This window comes from Mytilus californianus, unplaced genomic scaffold (genome assembly GCF_021869535.1).
Source record: "Mytilus californianus isolate M0D057914Y unplaced genomic scaffold, xbMytCali1.0.p SCAF_10, whole genome shotgun sequence".
Lineage (NCBI taxonomy): Eukaryota > Metazoa > Mollusca > Bivalvia > Mytilida > Mytilidae > Mytilus > Mytilus californianus.
In genome coordinates this window covers 52,156,243-52,168,647 of record NW_026262582.1, presented here as the reverse complement: position 1 = coordinate 52,168,647, position 12,405 = coordinate 52,156,243, and the positions used below count along the sequence as shown (strand labels likewise).

Here is a 12,405-nt window from a genome sequence, read left to right as displayed (position 1 = left end):
ATTACAGTTTTAAAGAAGAAATGTGAATTGTTATGTATTTATAGGTAATTTTGATACGAATTCCAAAATTGATTGAAAAATGTCTTTTTAGTTATTTTCTTTTTCATGTGAAAAAAGACAAACAATTTTAGAGTTATCTGAGTTTTGAGCAGATCAGCAAGTTTATATTTTTTTCAAAATTGAGACTCCCGTATAATGAACAATTCATATCGGATGTAAAAATGAATTATTACATTAGCAAAGAACGTTTGGTCTATTTACTGAGATTCACAAAATGGAAAAACAGATTCACAGAATAATGTTACAAATTTGCATAATTTTTTTAAAGAATTAATTTGAGTAAACATTGTAGTATCTAGTGGAAGTCTGAATCAGGAAAAAAGTACAATGACTTATTAAAAAAATTGCATTGGCAATGTATAACTCCTCCCTCAAAAACAATCAAATGAGTTTTTAATGTAAAAAAAACATTTATTGCACTGGGTCGGATTTTTATGGTCCATGTCGTCATATTTAAAAGTTTGTCCAGTGAAATTTTCATCAACATAATTGCTAAGGGACAAATAAAGTAGGGTCAACCCTTAATCCTTGATATAAGTAAAAAAGTGAAGTAAGTAAATTCATACATGTAATACATATAGATAAGCACAGAACAGAAAAATTTATTATTATAAATTGTATATTTTGTCAAGAAAGTGTATATGGACGATTATCCGTAAATTCATACATGTAGTTACATATTGATAAGCAAATTTCCCCCGATGTTGATGTCGAGCATTGTTCCTGTTGTACATGTATATGTTGATTATCCTTTCATTGCCTCAGACATCTGTTTAATATCTCCTTTCATCAGATTCCAAGCTTTCTGTAGATCAATTTGATTCAGAATCGTAGAATTACAGATAAATCCTTTGATAGAGATAATAACCAGTGAGAGATTATTGGATTTTTGAGACATATATATTTATATAAGACATATATATTTATATATTCTCGTCATTGTCGTCAAGGACAAAAGGAAGGATTAGAGAAATGTATTAATTGGTATGGTCTTTGTTTTGGATTTATTTTTTTGGGAGGATGAAAAAATTCTGCTCGCAATGGAGTTTTGTTTGGAGTCTGCAGGTATGTATTTTGCAGAATCTCAGATAACAAACTGGAAATTTTTTGTAATGTTTATATTTTCGGCAGAAATTTACAAATAAAGAGTGTTTTTTTCACTAATTAAGATCTGTTTATTAAACTGCTATTTTTTTTTTATAATAAAGTAAACTACAGATTAACCTTTGATATTATTGAAACCAATGTCACTTCAACATAGTATACAAGCTTGTCCAGTGGAAACTGATAGATGTGATTTTCAATGAGACAATTATCCACCAGATAAAAGGGGGAAACTCTCTTTTTTTTCAAATATATTTAATTTTTAACAGGCCAACCCTACATATACATATATAAAAAGGTAAGAAGATGGGATAGATTGTCAATGAGACAACTTTTCACCAAACACCAAATGATGAAGAAGTTATTTAGCAACTATGTAGGCATTCAACAATGAGTGAAATCCCCACCGCATAGCAAGTTATAAAACACCCAGATATATCTGCATAATATGTTGAAAAGGATAAATCTGCACAATATCTTAAAAAGGTCTAATGCAAATTGTTCAGGCATGAAAAATGAGGCTGTATTAATAAGTAAATGAGTGTTCCTGTATAGAGTGACAGAAAATTACCATAAAGGAAGAAAAAAAAAATAGGGGTTCTAATTATAAAATCTTTACAAAGAAATTTCTGAAAGTTGTTATTTCAAAATGCTGCCCAGAACAAATATTCAATGAGCTGCTGTAGAACATTTGCCATGTAGAGCAGGCTCTACCATTCCAGAGCAGCTGAGATCACCACCTGGATTTTGGTGGGGTTTCTGTCTTTAGTTTTCTGTGTTGTGTTTTGTCTACTGTTGTTTGTCTTTTGGTCGATTTTGATTTTTACCATGGCATTGTCAGTTTGTTTTCAACTTAAGAGTTTGAATATTCCGTTGGTATCTTTCACCTCTCTTTTAAACTCTAAAGATTCCGACCAAGTTAATTATAATTTGCTTTGTTCCTTTAATTGTCCCCTAATTCCAGTATGTGGTATCCTATTTATGAATTTGTTGGGTTTATATCTTCTAGTTATTTATAACCATTAACTGATACCCAGTAGAATCTGAAATCACATCCATCAAAAAATCAATATATCATTTAGATTTTCAATATCATTTAGTTCATTTCTATAAATATCTTCTCTAATTGCTCTTTGAGGAGGAAATAATACAACTAATTACTTGTTATTTTCTATATGAATTAACTTTTTTTCTTGTTTTGTTTGATAGGGTCTTTCCCTGCTTGTTTTAAACAGCAAATTCACCAGATGCTTATACTAATACAGATGTATTAAATGTGTGACAGAGTTCTTAGCATTAATTAAAGGAGATATGTAATGTCTTCACCTGGAATTATTTTTTTTTAGGTGGAGATTTTATGATATATTGAATTTAGGTAGAAATAAACAAAATACAAATTTTGAAAAATCAATAAGTAAACAAATACTGATCATATTATTTGGTGGCTGTAAATCATATAAAAATAGATGATTTGAGGTCCTATGGGTTATAACTGCACAAATCCATGAAGATCTCTTGCAAATTTAGGGTCTTTTGGCACTCTTGGCACAAATTAGTTTGAGGATCCCAAAATAAAGATGTTCCTAGATTTTCATATCTGTCTCATGATTTTTTTGCCATAAAAACTTCTATTCATATGTAAATGCTAAATTTTTGAACCAGAAACAGTAAAAAAAAAATTATTTGAAGGCCCACTTCAGTTATTAACAACAAAAATTATGAGGATCATAAAAAAATTTATAACATAAATGAAAAACGGGAAACATTTATAATTCAATGAAAGATTATTCTATGAAAGAAATATAGAAAAAAGAAAGCTGAATGTAAAAGAGACATAAAGAGTAAACAGTTTCTAACGAGAAGTTGTTTATTTTTTTTCATGCCAGTCATCCATCACTAAATAGACTGATAATTAGTCATAATTAATATCACCTAGATAGTTGTCATATTTCTGTGACAAATCATAACTAGCATAATTAACTGTAGCTTGTACTTTGGACTGTGGTAAAATACATTCATGTGTTCAACTTATACTTTGTATTTTGACTAAATGTTCTGTAATTGTTGGTCCCTGCAACTAATGGACTTTGTTTTTAAAATTCATTTTGAAGACTAGCCATAGTAATACTGGGAAATATTTGATATAGGAATATTGAACAGAAAGACATAACCTATTTTGACATGGGTTTTAATGCACAGTTAAATCTGAAATATAATTGAGTGGCAGATATCCAAACTGCAGTGACTTTATATGAATTACTATAATTATATTAATATGTAATTTAAATTAAGTTTGTGTGAAAAAGGGTTCATTGAACACATAGGAATATTTAAAATATGAAAGATTTTTTTAAATATAAACATACCATGCTTTGTGATTTTAAGAATTGTGCATATATAGTATTTGTATTATACTATGGATCTATGGAACACAAATTTTAAAAACAAGATTAATTAAATTTTTGAAGGAAAATATAGGTTTTATTTTATGTTTCAAAAGTGTTTTAATTTTATTGAGATATGGATGTGAAGAAAGTGTTTGAAAGGAAAAAAAAATAAATATGTAATGATACAAGTTAATCTTTAACTTACATTTTAAACTTCACAATTTTTTACAAGGGAAGTTGTTTCAAGTGAAGTTTATGTTTTAACATCTCTAATTGAGGATGAAGTACTTTCAGTAAACATATCTGGCCTAACACTTTAAGTTGGATGTACACTGATAAAGCTGGAATGCATATTAGGAGTAGATACTGTCGACCTAAAAGGATATGACCTAAATTGACTTATAACTACTTGTAGTACATGTATGTGTAATGGTCAACATAATGTACATGTAGTTAAAATTGTGGTTGACGTTAATCGCCAACATAGAAATTTGCCATTGGAAATTTAAACTAGGGAATGTTTTGTGAAAGTGCAGTGGTTGTTTATAAGTTGTCAATTGCTCAAAGTTGAATAGTGAAATAATTGCAAAGAATTTTCTAATATATGTAGAGAACAATACTTTCATTGTAAATGCATTTATTTAAAATGTAGTGTTGATATCTTTACCAGGAATATGTCAGTGTAATTGTTCACAAATTTGGTTTTAATTCACTGGGTTTGATTGAAGTTCCAAAATTTTGTGCATCTTGTGATTGAAGCCTCCATCCATGATATGGAGAAGTTACTTAATAGATAATGGATATATGTTATTTTCACAGAAGTAGAGAGATTGTGTGGCATTCTTAACTTGAATTTTGAAATTTCTTATAGTTTATGCATAGACATTGGAGTTATAAATTATTTTTAGATCTGGTAATGAATACCTATACTGGTACCTAAAAGTGGACATATTTTTGACAAATTTGAAATGAATTTTCAAAATCATTTGCATTGAAATAGATGTAATTTAAAAGTTGAGAGATTTGTGCAGTTCTGTTTGTTTTAAATCATCATAAAAAGCATCTATTATATTTAGGAAATTTTCTGGAACATCATGAACTATATTTAAAAGAAATTGATGGTGACTTTAAACATTTTGAAGACTTTTTGTTGTCATGACAATTCAAAGAGTTAAAGGGATAATGTTTCAAAACATCTGAATGACATTGATTCTGAGATGCTGCATTTACTTGGCATAGTATGTCCGTGCTGGCATAAAAAAGACAAATATATGGTTACAAAAGAGGTAGGAAAACTGCAGTTTAACCCTTTTTGTGACTTCTTTTTGTTTGAAGTACACAAATTTAGTGCTTTTGCCTGCCTAAATTATTTTTCGTTTTCATGGCATAATTGACAGATTATGGTATATATATCCCATGTCACACTTTCAGTTTAAAGTGTCTTTTACTGAAACTTCCAAAAGATATATGCAACATGGTTTTATAATTTTTTTCAAGGCTTGTTTGTTTTTATTGCTTCCAATGTTTGGTTTTTCTGAAGTTGTGTCCCATATATATATATCTAACCTCTGTGTTTTGTACAGCTGATGATTTTAAACAGAATACCATATTTTATTTCCTAACAAACGAAATTCACCTATTTTTGTAGTTTTATGGGTTTCCCAGTGTAACAGATTCTTAACACATATCTACTGTTTCAAATAGGATATTCATTTATATAGGCTAATCATCTTTCCACACTTACCAACAATGACCTATTCTTTCTGACAGCTGAATGCTGTGATATGATCCCATTAAATATTTGTTTTTAAGCATTTTCCATAAGAGAACAAGGCTTTTCGGTGTTGAGAGTGAAATTAAACACCAAATGAGGATTAACTTAACTTAGCATAATCTTACATATTGCTGAATAATAAGGAACCTCTGGTTATAATTTTCATTATAACGAGGAATTTTTTGAATCTGGAATAATTTTGAATTCTTTAAATTTGATTAGAAATGTATGATTAAAACTAACCCAACTAAATAGGTTAGCCATGCATGGCTAAGCTTAATTTTACTTTCACTGATATTTCAGTATGAACTAACTAACCACCCTTAGCCATGCATGGCTTACCCTCCTAAATTGGGTTAGTTTTCATCATACATCTCTTTTCCAGAATTCAAAATTATTCCAGATTCAAATAATTCCTTGTATTATGGTCATTTTCACATAGTAAAATGGGGTTTCTACATTTTGTTGGGAGATGATGTTATTTTGTATGTATCTCCTGTCCTCTTCTTAGACTTTTTGAACTAACCTTATTCATATATTATTTATATGAAATGTCCTTTTGCATTTTGTATCATGCATATTTTTGAAGTTTTCTCTTAGTGAGCAAAGGTGCTTATTGCTTTAAATCCACAAAGGGTAGATTGACTCTAGCTTTATATTTTAACCTAATATTCTTAGTTATTTGTTGTTGAAATTACTACATATGATCTTGAAGTAATACTCGTAGTTATCAATAAGGTTATATATAAAATGAGTGTAGACTTTTAACTAGTTCTATCATTCATTGCCTAACAAAATGGCTTGACAAGAAAAAAAGACGACGGAAGCATATCATAAGTTTCAAAATTAACATTGATTAGTATAATAATTTCAGAGAAGTGAATGTGATTTAAAAAGTGCCTGCATTTGAATCCACATTCTGCTATTAATGGTAAGTTTCATTAGAATATCAGAACTAATGAGTTTAATTTTTTTTTTCAGGATCAACAAGAAGCTCATGTACAGCCCCAGCACAATCAAGTTACCGTGGTAGCACAAAAGAAGCCATTAGAAGTGGCTGAGGATGATGCAGATGATGTAGATTTGCCAACAGTTCCCCCACCAATGAAAATCCAGGACCGCACATTTAAAGCTTCCAAAGAAGATTCCTCAGAAGACTTATCTAAAAAAGTGGTAAGTGTTGTTAGATTATAAAAAAGAAGATGTGGTATGATTGTTAATGAGACAACTCTCCACAAGAGACCAAATGACACAGAAATTAACAACTATAGGTCACCGTACGGCCTTCAACAATGAGCAAAGCCCATACCGCATAGTCAGCTATAAAAGGCCCTGAAATGACAAATGTAAATCAATTCAAACGAGAAAAACCAACGGCCTAATTCATGTACAAAATAATGAACGAAAAAAGAAATATGTAACACAGCAACAAACGACAACCACTGAATTACAAGCTCCTGACTTGGGACAGGTACATACAGAATGTGGCGGGGTCAAACATGTTAGTGGGTGCCCAACCCTCCCCCCTAACCTATGTTTTACTTTGAAAATTCAGAAGATACGAAAGAGAGAACTAGTAAGGTGAAGAGAGACAGAAAAAAATCATGGTAAAATTTTTTAAAAAAGATTGAACAGCCAATCAACAGTCTACAAAACACTTCATGTCACTGATGGACTATTTAAAGTATTGTAACATGGGATGTTCCATTAAACTACAAAACACTACATGTCACTGATGGACTATTTAAAGTATTGTAACATGGGATGTTCCTTTAAACTACAAAACACTACATGTCACTGATGGGCTATTTAAAGTATTGTAACATGGGATGTTCCATTAAACTACAAAACACTACATGTCACTGATGGGCTATTTAAAGTATTGTAACATGGGATGTTCCATTAAACTACAAAACACTACATGTCACTGATGGACTATTTAAAGTATTGTAACATGGGATGTTCCATTAAACTACAAAACACTACATGTCACTGATGGACTATTTAAAGTATTGTAACATGGGATGTTCCATTAAACTACAAAACACTACATGTCACAGATGGATTATTTAAAGTATTGTAACATGGGATGTTCCATTAAAAAAACATTAGTTTTCAACGAAGATGTTGGCTATTGTTTGCAGATTTAACTGGTCATTTAGAAGACATATTTTGTTTTCACATTAGTGATGGATCATGTTTGTTGATTTAACTAACCATAATGACTGCTTGAGCTTTTGCTAAATCATGACCATGTAACTTATTAGGCCTCTGATAAAAAGACAGTACTTGGTATTTTAGGTCTTTTAATAATTGGACTTCTGTATCTGAAATAATATTATAGAAGATCTATTCTCATAAAGAAGTGCTAATTTTTAGGAAGGGAAATAAAAACTTTTATCAATATTTAGTCTAAGATGAAATTTTGGCTAAGGGTTTAAAATGTTTAAACCCCCCATCCCCTTCCCTACCCCCCAAAAAAATATCTTCTACTACCTATTTGTTGATCATTATGTTCAATTAGTTACGTTTTATCTGGTATTTATTTACTTTTTCCCTAAACATTGTAAATAAGCCTTTTCAGATAAAGTTAGTCAGATTTCTAAAGTGTAACCCATAATTTGAACCTAAAAGATAATTAAAAGATAATTATATATAGATTGCAGTTTCTTTTCAATAATAAGATAATAACTATAGGTTTATTAATAAAATATGACACTTTGAAAAATCCATTTATAAACAAACAAGTTTAAAAGATAGAATTATCCCTATTTAATTTTGTCATATTGTGATCTTAAATTTTAATGAGATCCATTTCAAGTTCATAAAAGGAGAAAAAAAATAAAGTTTCAAATTAAACACCACAAGTGTGATCAGAAATAGATAGTACCATTATAACAATATAGATTATAAATGAAGAGGCCCATGACATATTATTAGGCCACAACAAATTAAATTTAAGTGGGCTAGCAAATTTGTAGTATTCTTCCTACCTTGAAACCAGTTATAATAAGACAGGGTCGCAAAAATATATGATAAACGTAACTCTAAATTATGTCAAAATAGTTATATTTACAATAACTCTTGACAAGTTAAATTCTTGTTCCAATTTTTAAATTTGATAAGTAGAAAACTTTTATCTCATCATGCTGATAATAAATTTTGAAAAAATTATTTGTAATAAACTTGAGGGAGAAAATCTAAGCAGAAAGAATCAGTTTGATTTGGCTGTAACTTAGAGCTAAGAACAAGGAAAACACGATGACATTTCACATTAAAATTGATGTGAGAGACACATTCCTCTCATTTCTTATTATTCACCAAGCTACCAAATCACACATATTTAAAGTTAAGGTGACCTTAAAGTTAAGGTAAAAATATTTATTCCATGGCATTAGAATGTCTGCTTAGTAGAAACACAAAATCAGTCCCAGAAGAGGGGAGGAAAATAAAGAGCTCAAGTAAAGTTACTTTTATTTGTCTTGAGGGAACTCCTTTCAATTCATCAATCTAGGATTCCTATAAGGTGATAAATTGATTGATTGATTGTTGGTTGCTTAACGCCCAGTGGTGCTATAAGGTGTAAATGTTTGTCCATTTTTGAAGATTGTTTACATATATTGCTGTAACTTCTGTTACTTGTTTGTCGATGCTTCTTTATAAAAACATGTGTATAATCTCATCCACCCAAGGATTACCATTTCTCTCATCTCTCTATAGTCACTTCTATGGTCTAGGTTTTTTAGAACATTTTACCCTCCAGGAAATTGGCTTCTTTTTTCACAAGATTTCTATGTATTATAAGTTTAATTTTTTTTTGTTAAAAAGGAAACCTTCCCCCAGTTTTGTCTGTCTGGTTATAGTTTGCCTTCCTTCCTTCCTTAAAGGAAAGCCTCCCCCTTTTTTCTCTTTATTGTTTAGTCTGTCTTCCTTAAGATAAGTGCTAGTAATCGGTTGTCACAATCACTCAGTGAGTATTGTTTGACCCAAGTTATAAAGAAGTTACTGTTTTGTTGCAAATAAGCCCTATCTTTCATCGGAAATTACACGTAGGTTATCATTATAAACTATTGAGGTTCTCTTGGGGTTCAGAGTAATAGCACAAAATACTTTTCAAAATTTTACCTCTATTTTTTTTATATAGATGGATACATAGTAGTTAGAAAATATAAGGAAAAAAAAAAATTTGTAAAATTTCAAAATTGTGTATTGTTATTTTTTTTGCCCTTAATGGGCCCTTTTGAAGATTAAGTTATGACTTATTTATAGACCTCATACCATGGACATAATAAATAGGTTATGATATTACACAGAAAATTATTGTTGATAAATAATAACAACTATGTCAGTGGTAGGTGAATTAATTAGACGCTTTCAGGTAAATATTGCTTTCTATATTTTTTCATAAGTTACATAAAAAACGAATTGTATCTATTTCATTAATCAGTATTGGGTTCAGTATGATTACATATTTTACAAACACATTTTTAATAGGTTTTTGAAAATATTTAAAAACCTCTTTTTTAAGTCCATTTCAAATTACCTAAATTGTTTAAATTGTTTTATGTTTAATGTTTAGCCAAGTAGGAAGTTGTCATTTGTTATCAAGAAGTAGGAAATATATTTGTAGACAAACTGATTTTATGATGAACTTTAACACTTACTGTACACTCAGACTCTTGGAAAAAAACCTTAAAGAATACAGATTTTGTCCTGAAATTGTCACATATTTAAATAAGATTGTTGATTTCAGAATTTATAGCTGAATACAAAATGATGCAAATGTCTTTCAAAAAAATTATTATTTTTTTCATCCATTCTCTCAGAATGCCAAAATTTCCAGTGGAATTTCAGTTAATGGAAAAATATAAACATTGTTAACTGTCTTTGAATCAGATCATGCTGAAACTGTCATCTCTATTTTCCTACTTGGTGTTGGTGTAAGGACCTTTATGAGGGTCTGGATGGGGGGTCTTTCATTTCTGTATTCTTTAATTTTTTAGGCCATTTTTCTCTATTCTTTATACTTTTTTCCCAATTTTCTCTATTTTTTATACTTTTTTCCCATTTTGCTCTATTCTTTATATTGTAGCACCTCATTATTATATATTCTTTACTTTTTTTGGTCCATTATTCTCTATTCTGTAAACCCCCATCCACACCCTCCATTATGGCTGTACCTTTTCCAGGATTTCATTAAAATTTTGAACTCAGGACATGTTGATATTACCTCAACATCTGTGTCCATGGTAGCATTAACAACTTTCTACTCAAACTGGTGCTAGGGGTCATCTTGAACTCACAATGAGGTTTGCTCTCTCTCTCTCTCTCTCTCTCTCTCTCTCTCTCTCTCTCTCTCCTATAATTATATGTGAAAAGACTCATAATCCAGAAATGTGACATTGTAAGACCTGTCAAACTGTGGTTGCTCTACATATTCTAATGGAATTTCTTAATGTAGCATCACCTCCTAACTTTGAAAGAATGCCATTGTTTTTAAACCCTGTGCCTTGGATAACATCCAGCTATTACTCTGTAAAACTACTTTGTCTATGAATGCATATCATTGTTTATTACTTGTGGTTTGTTTTCATGTCACATCCCAATCTTTGTTACACCCAATCAACATGGACATTACAATTTACTGATGATTTTACAGTCGGTCGACATTGACTCTGCAGTTTACTGAAGATTTTACAGTCAGTCAGCGTCGACCTATGAGAATATACTTATAACAGGCTATTATTTCAACATGGACTTTGTTCAATATACTTAAATTTTTACAGTCAGTCAATATGGACTTTAAAATTTTCTTATGGTTTTACAATAGATCAACATGGACTTTTGTAAGTTTTTGTCCCTTTTTAAGTGTAAAAGGTCAACAGAATTTTGTTATGACTGTGACATATTGACTTTTTCAAGTTCATAGTTAAAGATGTTGGAATATAACTTAAATTGTGTTCGATGCCCACCCGAATCTCTGATGGTCCCTATATCTGGATCGGTTTTGAGTTACTGGTATCAATGATAAGAGAACAGTACTCAAGAAAATTAGAAATTAAACATCAAGAAGTATTACAGTCTAAAAGAACACAGCTACATGAAAATATACAGCATAAAAGATTGCTTGTAGTGCAAGCGACTTGAAAGTGGTTATCTGTTAATATAGAATTATACTTATAGACTAAGCCTTAGCTTGGTTGTCATATAATTATCACAGATGATATGTACATACATGTGGTAATCAGGATTTGAAGATAATATTACATGTTATAATTGATTTAGGGGTCAAAGTTCATAACTTTATAAAGTGTTATGATTGGGTGTCCTTTTTAAAACATATATCAAATTTAACAAGAGGCACAAGTTCTGTTGACCTTTGACATGAGTCACTTTTAAAGGTAAATTTAGGAAAAAAAATCTTTCATCATCTATCATCTTTTAAATACTTTTTTTAAGCAGATTTGCTTTAAGGTATAAGTAGGGATGAGCCAAATTGACAATTGGTATAGATTTTGAATAAGAAACTTTTGTAAATTTAGTTGGCAAAATCTCCCCCCTTTTCTCCATTGCCAGATTGTGATATTGTTGAATAAGAATTGTGGGCATCTTTTACAGTAAACAGTTGATGTTCATTTTTTGCACATGATAATGAAATGCAGCCTTTTGACTATGAAATCCTTAAATTGAGTTTTCCAATGTTTTGAGGAGATTAAAACCGAAATATTTTATTAAATTTTGTAATTCTGGATCATGTTAATAACTAGATGTTCCTCTAGACTTTCTCCATTTAACACCAACGGTTTGTTTTCTGTAACACAAGACAGGTTATATTGTTTGTAATTACATAGATTTCAATGATAAAAAAGGTTAAACAAATTTCATCTTTCAAATGTTACAATAACCCCCCCACCCTTTTTTTTTTTTTCCTCTTAATTTTCTTCAATCTTACACCAAAGCAGTTAGATCTGATATTTTTGAGTAAGAACTGTTGACTTCTGTAACAATAGACAGCCGATATTGATTGCAACACGACAACGTTCTGTAAATATCGTATTGATTTTTACACATTAGTTATGT

At 30.1% G+C, this 12,405-nt stretch overlaps 1 protein-coding gene across 2 annotated transcripts in view; it reads left to right on the top strand.

The window, feature by feature from the left end:
- The window catches only part of LOC127718790 (triple functional domain protein-like), a 273,187-nt gene that overhangs the window by 221,540 nt on the left and 39,242 nt on the right, over positions 1 to 12,405 (top strand). For both annotated transcript variants that reach the window (XM_052224840.1, XM_052224841.1), the window contains exon 41: positions 6,307 to 6,498. In XM_052224840.1, the coding sequence (XP_052080800.1) occupies positions 6,307 to 6,498 (192 nt within the window). The remainder of the gene's footprint in view (positions 1 to 6,306; positions 6,499 to 12,405) is intronic.